At 45.6% G+C, this 14749-nt stretch overlaps 1 protein-coding gene across 1 annotated transcript; it reads left to right on the top strand.

Moving 5' to 3' along the window:
• Positions 1–13339: 13339 nt before the first annotated feature.
• LOC108794848 (extensin-like) lies at positions 13340–14257 on the top strand. The gene has a single exon (XM_018565964.1). It carries the CDS (start codon positions 13340–13342, stop codon positions 14255–14257), a length of 918 nt encoding a protein of 305 aa, XP_018421466.1.
• Positions 14258–14749: the final 492 nt, after the last annotated feature.

Below are 14749 nucleotides of genomic sequence, written 5' to 3'. Positions count from 1 at the left end.
ACAACAACAAAAATCTTACCTTTCTATAAATTATTTTTCGGAATGTTGTGTGAAAAAGAACACAAACAAACAGAGAGGGGTTTTCTGAAATTTGACTACAAAAGTAAATACACTTTAACCCTTTCCCAACCCCCGACACGATCATTCAGTTCGTTAACGACTGGTGACGGGATAATCCCGTCAATTGGTACAATGAGTGCTGGTCCGTAAAGGGTCCCACGGGGTATGAGGCAGACCCTCAACAGCAGTTTAGGTGGCCACAGTCTTGTGATCACAGCGAGAGCTGATCGCAGAGCCGTGACAGCCAGCAGCAGTTCACTGTGTTTAGTAAACTGCTAGCCAGCTGTGTTACAAAAGTGATACAAAATATCTCTAAGGAGAATACTGTATTCTACTCAGAAATACTAGTTATCAAAGCCCCTGTAAATACAAAAAATAACCCCTTAGTGCCCCCTAGTTTAAAAAAAATCTGAAGTTTTTAAAAAAGGGGAAAAAAAAGTCAAAAAAGTTTTAAAAAATACATTTAATAAAAAAAAAAAATAAGATGAAAATATAGTGCCGAGGAGGCTATTAAAGATAGGAGAAAACATACCACATTCTAAGATTTCAACACTAAAATTGTATTTCACTCCTGGTATTTTGTGACCTATAACTCCCAAAATAAACTGAAATCCCAGACATATGATATACCCTATAAAAATCAGGAAAAATTAAAGAGTTTATTATTAATTACTTTCCGTTAGCTACACTTATTATGTACACATTAATATTGCCAAAGCGGTGAAAATGTGTTTTTTGTATAAATAAAAAAAAATATCCAAGAATTTATATATGCATGTGTCACATCAAATTAAAGCCCATTGTGTCCTTTATAAATGGTATATAATATGTGAATGTGCAATGCATGAGGAAGAAAATAAATTATAGGTAAACGCATAGCAGAAATGCCAAATTGCTCCGATCCCCAGAAGCGAAAACATTTTCTGAAGCTGTGCCACTAAGGGGTTAAGCGACATATCCAAACCACATAAGGCAAAAACAGCTACTAGTGAAAACAGAAGAGAAAGGGAGAAACAAAAAAAGGAAAAGAAAGAAAAGAAGAAAGGAGAAGGAAGATGCGATCCTGTCCAGGAACCTACTTGCAGAAAGTCATGGTGAAAGCCCTGAGCTCTCATAGTCCAGCCATGGTGAACAAACCCGGAGGAACTGTCACGGTCTGGGGACCGGGGCACTAGGGTATGTGAGCTCTGGGGTTTGAGGAGTTGGTAGGAGTCACAGACAGGAGGGATATCTGGGATGTTGGTCACAGAGAGAGGAACTAATGGTCTGTGCGTTCTCAGGACGCACTAGAGGCGCAGAATCTAAGAAGGGCCGAGTATTTGACAGAGCCTCTAGTGGTGAGGATGATTGGCTGCTGGACACCTTCCAGATTGCGGCCCTCTAGCGCACCCACACAGACGCAAAGGACTAGTCAAAGCACCGGGGAACTGGATACAAAACAACAGGTAGGGAAGAAAGTAGTAACCAAGAGGAGGAAGATAGGAACAGTGACACACAATGAGAGAAAGAGAAAGTCACAAGCAAAAGGTGCAATACGCACAGCAGAACAGCAGAGTATACTGATTCTGAAGAGGGTAGCTAAACAAGGACACTCGGGAAGGATAAGTAGCTTAGAGGCATACCTAGGAGCAGGAAGGTGTAACGTACAAAAGTAATCAGGAAATGTGCATTGCACATGCATACAAAGAAGCAGGATAACAGAGATAAAAGTACATAAAGAAGCACAAAGGGATGTATGCACACAGGGGGTGTGCAGACAAGGACGAATCCAACACAGCCACAAGGTAAGAGAGAAGCACAGAAGTAAAGGGGTGACAGCAAAGCATATAGGACGATACACTGGAAGGTAAGTGACGGAACTGAAGTACAAGAAAGCAAGTAAATAGGAGGAAGCAAAACACACAAAGGCTGGAGAGGGAAAACACAGTAGAAGTGAGGCAAGGAAGGCAGCATAGAGAGACTCACAGCACACAGGTGAAAGCAATTAGGGTCTGCAGCAATATACTAAAAGGTAACCACTTAAATACTATAGTAGGGGCGCAAGGAGCAAAGCAGGGGATAACGCCAAACAGGGATACCAGCTGGTACAGGCAAGTCAAAGGCACAAGGATCTAATAGCAAGCGCAGGGAATAAGATCCCAGGGATAGTTAGAGCCACAAGGGGTACGGAACAAGGCATGAGACTTGTCGCTCACACCAAGAGCAACAAGTGAGGAAGTCCTAAATAGAGAAGGAGGAGAGCAGATTGGCTGCAGCCTTGTGAGACACCATAGGCCGACAGCCCAGAACCAGGGAGCAAAGCGAAAATCCGGTACGGATTTCCAGATATTGTGACAGGAACTTGCCATAGGAGTCGTTTAGCATAGCAGTTCTTCATTCATAAAAAGTACCTGTAATTCTGTGTTTCACGTACGAGAAGCTAAGGATACCTCACCAACTGAAATACTACACAAATAAAGTCAAATTTAAGACTTGAGCTAAACATATATATTAGAATCAGAAATAATGGTGCTCTTTCCTCCCATGATTAGGAGCCCATTCCCTTACTTCTAGTGGTAAAACAGTGGAGGAGCTGTACTGCAGCCATCTTAAATACTATAATGCTATATTTGAATGTCCCGTAAAGGGGTCATAACATAACCAGAGACTTCCCGCTACTGCAACATGCAATGCTGTATATAAAACATACACCCCTGTAGGAACAGATACAATCATAACCACGGGCATATAAGATTATGTAACTTGTTGTTGCATATAGGATGAGGACACCATAAAGCAACATCAGATGTAGAGAACATAGTGTAGCAGTATCATTTATCAAATAACACTCCATACACCAGCCTTTCCAGGGTGCCCCGGCCATGAAGGGGGGGGGGTTATGAGATTCTGATGTGAAGGGGGGGGAGAGATTGGACTCTGACATAAAGGGGAGTGCAGTACTCTGATGTGAAAAGGAGTGTTATGGGACTCTGATGTTTTTGTATTGCGGTCCCACCTTAAACCTTTTTGGAGGGGACACTTTTTTTTTAACATTTATGTTTTTTTTATATTTTTGACTGAGGTGGCTGAATAGTTTGCATACTTTTAAATGACACTATGACTGGAAAAAAAAAAGGTTGCAAAAGGCTGCCCTCCATTACTACTAACATGACTGCCATGTAGGGGGCTTCTGCCAAGCAGATAGTGTTCCTGGCAGGAAATGAACCCAGGATCTCAGCACTGCAAGACAAGACCATTGAACATAGCTATGAGACCATGTCTATTATTAATTAATATTATTGGAGAACCAACAGCACAGCAATTGTAGAAGTATAAAAAGATACATATCTGTAATATAAACATATAAGGCCTAGTTACAGCAATGTGTGTAAGGCCTGAAGGTCAGTGAGGTATATACTGAACCGCTGCACCATTATATATGAATGTCACTGTAGTGTAACCATCTATAACCTGCAATACAACACCTGATGAGGTCAATATACAAATGTTTTTTGGCATATGGCTTATTTGTATTCATTTACTATTTGTGTAGAAAATAAAAACAAAAATACCATAAGCAGGATGGTATGTTAACTGTAATCATGAAAGTGTAAACATGTATAAACAAACCATCCTGAGGTAAAATTCACACATTTCAGTGGTGTATACAGCTAGAGCTCTACAGATACCACATACAATGCATGAGGGTCATATTAAACCAGCGACCGAGCAGAAGAGGCCACGCAAGCCACAAATCTCTCCTCTTTTCTGGTGACTACAAGTCGCTGGTGAGCCATGGCCGACAGCATCTGAATCGATAACTGGAATAGCCACTGAAGCAGACTATTCTGTCACTACCTCCAAATGTAAAACTGACAAACACCTTTGCAACACAAATACTAAGGAGAGCGATTCTGTGTCTACTATAAGTGACCCGCTACATAGCCATTGCAAAATATTAGGGATGCACCGATAACAAATTCTAGTATCGGTGCCGATACCGTGTATTTGGCCGGGTACTTGTACTGGCCCAAATGCTCCGATACTTACCCTTGATACCAGAACTTCCGATCAGAGGGAGATTTCCTCCGACCGGCAGTGCCACAAGGGAACATGAAGCGGGTTCCCTGCCAATCAGGAAGCCAGGTGGCGGGTAATGACACGTGCCCGGCTTATTGACTGGCCAGGAAGCTGGCTCCATGCTACCGGATGTATCGGTATCGGCGAGTATCGAAAGATAAATATCGGTACTTGATACCGAAAAAACTATATCGTGCATCCCTACAATATATACCCAAAACCTGAGGCCACTGCTGTGGTGTAGCCATATGTGAGAAGCATACCTGAGGCCTGTACTAGTGTGTGAGGCCTGAGCTGTAGTATTACTGTGACCTCATCACTGGTTATCAATCTGTAATACACATAAACCAACAGAACCCCTGAAGGTTACAGGTGGTAATAAAATGTTATTACCACCTGTAACCTTCAGGGGTTCTGTTGGTTTATGTGTATTACAGATTGATAACCAGTGATGAGGTCACAAAGTGAAACATACCGTGAGGGTACTTGGTAAATACCAGTACACATGGAATAGGAGATTTACCACCTTGGTGCTGTCTCCCGCCGGCCCTTTAACCAGTTGACATCCGCGGTGTTAAACCCCCTTCCCATCCAGGCCATTCGACGGCAAGAGGTTAACTGGGTCTTAAAGCTGAAGTGTAGTTGGGGTGGGAATACAGCACCAGACATAGGTCTGTGTAATGGTGTGCATCCCCTTTCCTGCAACTGCTACTTCTAAAAATCTCATGCCTCCCTCACAGCTGCCAGATATTACACTCAGGGGAGCCGCGAGGAGGAGTCGTCTGTGGGTAGTCATCTGTCAGCTGCTAGTATGAAAAGTTGTGCCGCTGGTCCCTTCCCCTCACTCTGTGCCACTTACAGAGCTTGTATTACTAATTATCCCACAATGCATCATTCTATCACTCCACCGCTCCTCCTCCATATTTGCAGCAGACTAGTGTGAAGGCCCACCTGCCGCACTGCCACATATATGGTTAGAGCTCAGACCTGAACAGAACAAGGGATCCTCGCCAAAACCATATTCATTTTATGTATGTGTTCAATCCATATACATACAGATTTCCCATGTGTAACACATACCCTGTTTCCCTGAAAATAAGACCTACCCCGATAATAAGACCTAGTACTATTTTTGGGAATTGCTAAAATATAAGACCTTCCCCCAAAAATAAGACCTAGTTGTGACCATTCCCAGGGCCGGTGGTGGCATAAGGGCGAACTTGAAGAGCCGCGGGAGAGAATCAGTGGTGCCAACGCTAGAGGAAGGGAGGCGGCACCGGAGGGAGCAGAGCCGCATAAGCCGATGCCTCCTCTATAGCGCCGGCTTCTGCCACAGGTGAAGTGATACCAAATGCACTCCGCCTGCGAGGAATGATAGTGAAAGCGCGCATCGCTCATTCTGGCCAGCGATTGGTTAGCAAATTGCTCTTGGAAAGGTACGGCACCCCTGATCACCATACTTTTGTACATGAATACATGTAGACTTTTCTACATGATTAAGTGTGGATTGTTGTACATAAAAAAAAAGAAGACCTAGTGTGTTTTTTTGAGCCGAAAAAAATATAAGGTGGTGCCTTATTTTCGGGGAAACACGGTAGATACATTCAGCATGTAGTTACAAGAGGCGGCACCCCTTATTGGCGCTGCAGAAAAACCACAGAAGACAGACTTCTGCTGTAAAGTGCACCTGAAAATTGGTATTTTTTTCGTTTTGGACATAATGTAGAGGGATTAGAACATCTGTCAGGTTTTTATTGCTGTGTCCCCCTGTTGGGGTGATTCACCCTCTCTATTCATCCTGGTGACGTTTAGCAATCACAAATTTTGTATGGTCACTCGAACAGGTATACTGGGGAAATCTTGTAATGACTACACAATTTCTGGCAACCCTTCTGACCACCAGGGATTTCCCTTACTTGGGGGGGTCCTCTCACTTCCTGTTGTGGCTATTGGGCAGGAAGTGAGGGGAAATCTCCCCAACAGGACACAGATGACAGAAAATATACAAAGAAACAATAGGAGCAGTAATGTAAATGGGAATAAATTAGGGCTGTGGAAATTAGAGATTAATTTCTCGATTAATCGTTAAACTTTTTGATCAATTAAAATAATTTTGATCGCTAATGAAAACACTCACCTCTCCGCCGGCTTCTGGGGGTCCCGTCGGCGATCGGGTGACATCGACGTCAACGGACTCCTTCCACAAGTGGCTCCGTCGGCTAACAAATGGAAGCGGGGAGGATTCCGGTGACGTCAATGTCCGTGACGGCTAACGATGTCACCGGACTCCTCCCCCCCTTCCCTTCGTTAGCCGACGGAGCCACTTGGGCCGGTGAGTTTGCCCAAGAAACTTTCTGCACGAGTGCCAGCCAAGGCATTGGCCTATACACATACAGCACAGCAATGAAGTAATAAAATGAACTAGGATCACACTAATCCAGCACGTTATTATTCTGAGTTGCCCCACTCAAGCGGCGGCCATATTGAGTGGGGCACCTGAGATTAATAACGTGCTGGATTAGTGTGATCCTAGTTCATGTTATTACTTCGTTGCTGTGCTCTATGCGTATAGGCCAATGTAGTTGGATCTGTATGTGCGTTATAATTGAAATTAATCGATTTTAAAAAATTTGATTAATCGAACACGAAAATTTTAATCATTACCAGCCCTAGAATAAATGTGAAAAGTACTAAACAAGGTTTGCCTGGTCTGGTTTTGGCTGAGTCTAAAGCATGGAATGGTAAGTCCAGTCTTAAGGAGGCCATACTCTAGTAGATTTTCGAAAGAACTTTCGCACGAAAGAACCTTTCTACGACTTTCTATTAGTTGATGGGGTCAAATCGATCGTTGATTTCAACCATAGTTGATAGAAATAATCTTATCCTCTTATTCTTGGTTTGTATATAGTTAATATTTTGAGCATGTAAAACTGCTTTTTAGAAGGTTCTGAATAAACGGGCCTTGAACCGCTTTCACTTGTTCGCAGCTGCATTCTTGTATCATTAAAACTGTGTCTTCTTATCTCATTTTCTGTAACCACCTGTATGACCGTTCTATGACCCATAGTAGCAATTATTAATTTATATACACGTGCATGATTTCTATTGGTTTATGCTCCGCTATCCATTTAAGGTGCCCATACACGTGACGCGTATCGTACGATAATCATGGGTGATCCCGCGATCGTACAATATGCGGCAGGTGTACGAGCTGCATGCGACCGCATTAACTGTACGGTCGCACTACTTTCGTCTTACGAGCACGCTAGAAAATCCTACCATTTTCGGCGGGTTGGTAGCGATATCGCAAGACGAAAGTCGCACGGGCCGGTGTGCACAAGTGCACACTGCCCGCTCAGCATTGCTATCATCGGCGAGCCCTCCCCTCAGATCGGCGACCAAGTACAAGTACTGCCCCTCATGTACTTGCCGATACCAATTACAGATACTTTTTCTTAAAGGGACAGGTATATTTTTTTAAATACAATAGACTAATGATTTTAGGCCAATTTGTTTATGATTATGAAGAACTTTAATTTAAGACTGTTTTAGAACAATAAAACATTTAACATATTCATGTTTTCAACCGCGATCGTGTGGGACCACCCAGGGGGTATTGCAGCGGGAAACCGTGCGATCTGATTGGGCGAATGGAGTGCCATTAGAAAATAATGGCAGTGCCACCACGATCGGTGGTGGTGTGCGATTCCGTGACCGCCCAGCCATCCGCTCAGTTTCGTGCACGATGACTGGGCGGTCACGGATTGCACACCACCGCCGATGGCGCTGCTAGTGCCATTATTTTCTAATGGCACCCCAGTCATGCCAGGCAGATTGCGTGGTTTACCGCCGCAATACTGCCTGCCTGTGCGGTTGCACACAATCGCGGTTGTAAACACTGCGCGTTTATTTGCATGCAGATGATGGGGACACCGGAGCTGGTTTTAATTTTTTTTAAATTTTTATTTACTTTGTAAAAAATGTTTATTTCCATCAATTTTATTATTTTTTACTTTATTGCCTTTTTTAATTTAGTTATTTTTTTTAACTATTTTCACTTAACTTTATTGCTGTCACACAGGGGATAACAAACACCTGTGAAATAGCATTTGGAGGTGTGAGGTACTCTTTATTGACCCTGTCCCCTCCAACACAGGAGATCTAGCACAGCACTGTGCTAGAGCTCCTGTGACAAGAACGAGCAGCGGCAGGGAACAGAGGCTGAGGGAGGTGACAGAGCCTGTCACAGCTCCACTTGTTCAGCTCCGTCACTGCTCCACGCCCCCTGCTTCTCTGTCACAGCTCCACGCCCCCTGCTCTCAGCGCTCCACGCCAACCCCGCCGTCACAGATCCACACCCCTGCTCTCGCTTGCCCGGATACGCGGGCGATACGCAAGCATCGGCGTTATGTACCGGGGCATTTTCACAAGTACTTGTGAAAATGCCTTGCATCGGTCCCGATATCGATGCTAGCATCGGTATCAGGACATCCCTACTTACAACCATCGCACAACGAAAGTCGTGCAATGGTTGTAAGGTGTATGGGCAGCTTTAGACTTGTATATAGCATCCTTGTTTTACAATAAACCTTTGAATATAGAGTGAATACACAATATGATGTGACTAACGGACTGCGCTGGTGTGAACAGAGCCCAGAAATACCATAGGGATACATAGAGATGCTTTCTTGGTCCGGTAACAAACTGTTCTGGTCTGGACATGGCGTGAACAAGCCCTGAGTTACAGTTTCTTTTGGAATAAGGTTTTTACATAAAGGAATAAAAGCTGACCACTGTAAGCACCCCTGTCAGTGTTAAATGGTTTAGAGCTGCAGCTAACAATTATTTTCAAAATCGATTAGTTAGCCGATTATTAAATTCCATTAATCGGATTAAAAAATAAAATACATTTTAAAAAATGGCTCCAGTGATGGGACTACTACAGTAGTTTATATTGAGATTGTAGTCCATCAAAGGAGCAAGCTTGGAGCGGTGGAAGTAAAAAAGGAATAAAAATGTGTAGTGTGCAATATAGTGAAATGAAAAGTGTAAAATTATACAGCAATAAATGCAGAATGCAGAATGGCACCGGCTATAGAGGACTACAAAACCCAGCAATAGTACATTATACAACGCAATGCAGAATACCACCAGCTATAGATGAATACAACAAATTCCAGCAATTGTACATTATAGCTGGCGGTATTCTGCCTTCTCCCCCGCGTCCCTGTACCGATCGTGGATTTGGGCGGGCGGTGAGCGTGAGGTGGGGAGGAGGTGTGGCGCGCAGCGTGTGTGGAGCCATGAACAGGGCCGACCAATCTGAAGCCGATTAATCGATGATTGAAAAAGTTGTCAACTTTTTCAATCATCGATTATAATCGATTAGTTGTTGCAGCCCTAAAATGGTTTTCCCATCCTCTGTCACTTTTACAGGACAGCTAGGCATGTTAAAGGAAGTTGAAAAATAACAGACTTCCTGGCCGGCTCACGAGGTGACAATAAAAGGTGCCTAAAAAAAATAAAACAAATGTGTTTACCAGATGTATAAATTGGTAAGCTGTAATATATGACATTTTTGCTTTTGGGTTTAGATTTGCTTTAAATCAACAATTAGAATAATTGGTCTTACACAGATGAAGGCATAGAATTTCAGCGTATTCATCCCTCTGAGTACACTGGATATGGAAAGCCTAATCAGGGGAAACCATCATGGGAAAGGAAGGCTTCTGTGACAGAAAGGAACATTAGAACCGTAACATTCCTGCCGGTTCAATCAGAAAGACCATTCACCCATGGAGCAGACACACCCAGGTGAATGTGAACTCACCTGAGAAGTACGATGAGCTCCAGAGACTATAGCAAAGTCCCACTATTTAATAAACCCCCCGAAATCTTCCTCACGGATCCATACTCTTCTAGATTCCCGTTCTAAGCCGGCAGCACTAATACGACTCCCTCACTAAAACCCATATTCTAAATTAACAACTTAATTACCAAAACAATCTCATATTTTTTTGCACAGGTCCCGGAAATAAGAAGTGCTTCTCATTGGTCAACATGGTCAGGTGACTGTGCTGACCAGTTAGCCATTTGCGGGCATCATGCCTAATACTGACTGTGGGGCTTCAGTGCAGACCATACACTGGATGGCGGGCAGGTATTGGGGGGGCTAGTGCCTCCGGCGTAAAGGTATGAATAGTGGGGACAAGGAGAGGTGACAGTGGCAGCTGTAGTTGTGCTATACAGCTCTAATCAAAAGTATTCAACCTTCATTGCAAATCAGGTTTATTAGCAAAATTTAGAGACTTTCAGTTGTTGGAACACCTGAAACAATCAAACAAAAGCAATTGGAATAGGTCAACCCAACGAATGTTTCAAGTGATTTCGCCAAATTGAACCGAAAATGCAACTTTTAATGACTTCTTCAGTCTCAAAATGATTTAACCCCCCTGAATATTTACCTCACAAAAGAGGTGTTGTCTCAAGCACACCGGATGGAACTACTCAAGGGCTTCATTAGGTGCACCAGGTGCGTTTGAGCTAGAAAGCACAAAATATCTGAAATATTTAGGCCTCATTCACACGAGAAAAGGCCGGCACGTACAGCTCCATGCACGGCCGTATCGGGCAGCTCCCGGGAAGGAGAGGTGCTGCGTGTGATGAGTTCGCAGCCCCTGTCCTTATCTATGGGAGTACACGACCATACGTGTCCGTGCGGGTGTCCGTACTCGTACGCCAACAGGATGAATCATGTCTGCGTCCGAGCTGGGACACCAGCACCCGTACGGACCTGCACTTGGGGTGTGCGTAGGGCAGCGTACGGCTGCGTACTCCCATAGAGAAGGACAGGGGCTGTGTACTAATCACACGCAGCACCTCTCCTTCCCGGGAGCTGCCCGATGCGGCCACGCACGCAGCACGGAGCTGTACGTACCGGCTTTTTCTTGTGTGAATGAGGCCTTAGGAGTTTGTTGAGTGTCATGATTGACTGCACAGTAAAAATATGGCTAGGTCAAAAGAATGGTCAAAAAAGTTAAAAGAAAAGATCATCGCCCTTCACAAACAAGGAGCAGGATATAAAAAGATAGCGAAGGCACAGAATGTTCCAAGAGACATCGCTGGAAGCATAGCTCACAAGTTTAAAGTGAAAGGAACAATGGACACACTACCAGGACAGGGCAGATAAAGGAAGCCGTCAACGGCTGCAACCAGATTTCTGAGAAGGCAGGTTGAGAAAAACCCTTCGAGTGACTGCGAAAGACCTTCAGCAAGACTTGGTGGCAACAGGCACTGAGGTTTCAGTTTGCACTGTAAGGTGAGTACTAAACGCAGAAGGTTTCTATATCGGAACTCAAACACATACACCACTACTGGCCCAAAAACAGAAGAAAAGTCGGCTATAATATGCTCAAAATCATATAAACCGGCCACAGAAGTGTTAGGATTCTGTTGTGGGAAGCGATGAAACAAAACTGGAACTTTCCGGCCCTATGGATCAGCAGTATGCCTGGAGCAAGAAGAATGAAGCATATACTGCAAAGAACACTTTGCCTATAGTTAAAAAGAGGGGGTTGGGGCCTTTCCCCATAGTTCTCCTTGGGGTAACGGGAGGACACAAACTAGCGTCCTCCCGTCACCCTAAGCTCAGTATACCGCGAGCTACAGCTCGCGGTATGCTGAGACGCCGTAGCCGGAACGATCGCGACAATTATGTCTGGATCCACCCAGCTGCGTGAGTGACAGCTGACTCTGCCTATCTAGAGGCAGAGCCAGCTGTACCCGCCCCCTCCCTCATCCGTTCCGCCAGTCAGCGCTGGAGGATCGGAGTGTGGAGGGCGGAATCCAGCCCCTCCCCCTGTCACAGCAGAGAGCCGTGACAGGATCGAGAGGTGAGCGAACGCCGGTATGTGTTCGCTCACTTCCCGATCTCCTGAGCCGACCTGTGACAGTCTCATTGTCACAGGTCGGCTCAGATTATGAGGCCGAGTGAAAATCACTCGCCTCATAATTCTCCTTTAAGTATGGTGGTGGCTTGGTGATTCTCTGGGGCTGCTTTGTATCCTCTGGCACTGGAAACCTGCAGCGTGCGGAAGGCAAGATGGATTCATTGTACTATCAGGAAATCCTGAGAGAAAACATCATACCTTCTGTGAGGAAGCTGAGAAGTCCTTCCAACAGGACAATGATCCCAAGCATACCTCAAATTCCACCAAGGCTTGCTTGCAGAAGTCGTCCTGGAAGATGCTACAGTGGCCACCGACTTGAACCCCATAGAAAATCTGTGGTGGGATTTGAAGGCGGCGGTTGCAGTACGCAAAGCCAAGAATATTAGGGAACTGGAGGCCATTGCTCATGAGGAATGGGCTAAGATTGTTCAGGAACGCCGCCAGAAGCTGGTGTCTGGCTATGCATCTGATAATTGCAGAAACGTCACCAGCACACCAAATCCTTACAGGATCAAAGTTCGTACATTTATTGCACACTCATGTCAGTTACACAAGCGCTTTCAGGGGCCACACAAGGGTCCCTTCATCAGGCATAGCAGGGACCACTTGAAACCTTCGTTGTGTTGACCTATTTCAATTGCTTTTGTTTGATTGGTTCATTGTAAAGTCTGTACATTTTGCCACAAACTTGATTTGCAATGTTGGTTGGATCATTTTGATTCCAAATGTAGCCGCTAGCTCTGCACAGCAAGAAAGTGAGACCAGAGCATTACAGAAGTGGGGGGAGGGGAAGTGGTTAATCAACCTTAGATATAGATAAAAGGAGGGAAGAAAAAAGGTTGCGTATGGATCATAAAACCACAAACCTCCTTATAAGTTATACCCCCACCTCCAGGAAGAATCGGGGGTATAAACCAGCACCCCCATACCACAAAATACCTTAATATAAGAACAGGAAAGACAGACAGACAGACAATCTTATCCATGTCTTACCACCATACAGACCAATGCCAGGATCCTCTAAAGGTCTCCATATTGAATCCAATGCAGGGGCAATCATCACCTTGCCCACACTCACTGCTTATGTCATGGTGTCCACTCCTCTCCAAAGTACTAATGAGATCCTTTACAGAGTGCCGAGGAAGACATTCCCTTTATGTGCCCAGCTAATATCTCACCAGAAAGCACCCATACTAATACGTGGCCTCCCTTCACCACACATCATGCAGAGAAACAACCTTCTCTTACCACCCAGCCTCCATCATAGAGATATGTCACTTCCCATCACCACTCAGCCTCCTTCACACAGATATACAGCCTCCCATCACCAACCAGCCTCCTTCACACAGATATACAGCCTCCCATCACCACCCAGCCTCCTTCACACAGATATACAGCCTCCCATCACCACCCAGCCTCCTTCACACAGATATACAGCCTCCCATCACCACCCAGCCTCCTTCACACAGATATACAGCCTCCCATCACCACCCAGCCTCCTTCACACAGATATACAGCCTCCCATCACCACCCAGCCTCCTTCACACAGATATACAGCCTCCCATCACCACCCAGCCTCCTTCACACAGATATACAGCCTCCCATCACCACCCAGCCTCCTTCACACAGATATACAGCCTCCCATCACCACCCAGCCTCCTTCACACAGATATACAGCCTCCCATCACCACCCAGCCTCCTTCACACAGATATACAGCCTCCCATCACCACCCAGCCTCCTTCACACAGATATACAGCCTCCCATCACCACCCAGCCTCCTTCACACAGATATACAGCCTCCCATCACCACCCAGCCTCCTTCACACAGATATACAGCCTCCCATCACCACCCAGCCTCCTTCACACAGATATACAGCCTCCCATCACCACCCAGCCTCCTTCACACAGATATACAGCCTCCCATCACCACCCAGCCTCCTTCACACAGATATACAGCCTCCCATCACCACCCAGCCTCCTTCACACAGATATACAGCCTCCCATCACCACCCAGCCTCCTTCACACAGATATACAGCCTCCCATCACCACCCAGCCTCCTTCACACAGATATACAGCCTCCCATCATTAACCAGCCTCCTTCACACAGATATACAGCCTCCCATCACCACCCAGCCTCCTCCACATAGATATACAGCCTCCCATCACCACCCAGTCTCCTCCACATAGATATACAACCACCTAGCCTCCTTCACAACGATATACAACCACCCAGCCTCCTTCACACAGATATGAGGGCTTCTTTTCACCACCCAGCCTCTTCACAGATATACGGTCATCATACAGATACGACGCTCCCCATCATTACCAGGTCTCCGCAGAATGTCATCTGTATACAGGAGAATAACACAGGCTCCCTCCTCAGCTGTTTCCCCGCTGATCACTTCCGGGGTGAGTGGGTGCTTCTGGGAGTTGTAGTTTGTATTGTAGCTCACAGCACTACATGAGAAGGGTGTTTAGTAATAACACTCTCTGGTACTCGGCACTCCTCGGCTCGGCATTAGCTTTTCTTCCTCGGTCTTCCCCCGCCATACAGCCCCGTACCACCGGCTCCATGCAGTCCCTGCAAACGCCGCGGGATCGGAGCTCAGGTTCCCGTGATGCTCCGCGGCGGCGCGCATGCGCAGTACGCGGCCTCGGTGGCGGCAGAGTGGAGCCTTT

Source organism: Nanorana parkeri, unplaced genomic scaffold (assembly GCF_000935625.1).
Source record: "Nanorana parkeri isolate BGI_ZX_2015 unplaced genomic scaffold, ASM93562v1 scaffold905, whole genome shotgun sequence".
Taxonomy (NCBI): domain Eukaryota; kingdom Metazoa; phylum Chordata; class Amphibia; order Anura; family Dicroglossidae; genus Nanorana; species Nanorana parkeri.
The sequence above is the reverse complement of the archived record's forward strand: the minus strand, read 5'-3'. Positions and strand labels throughout refer to the sequence as shown.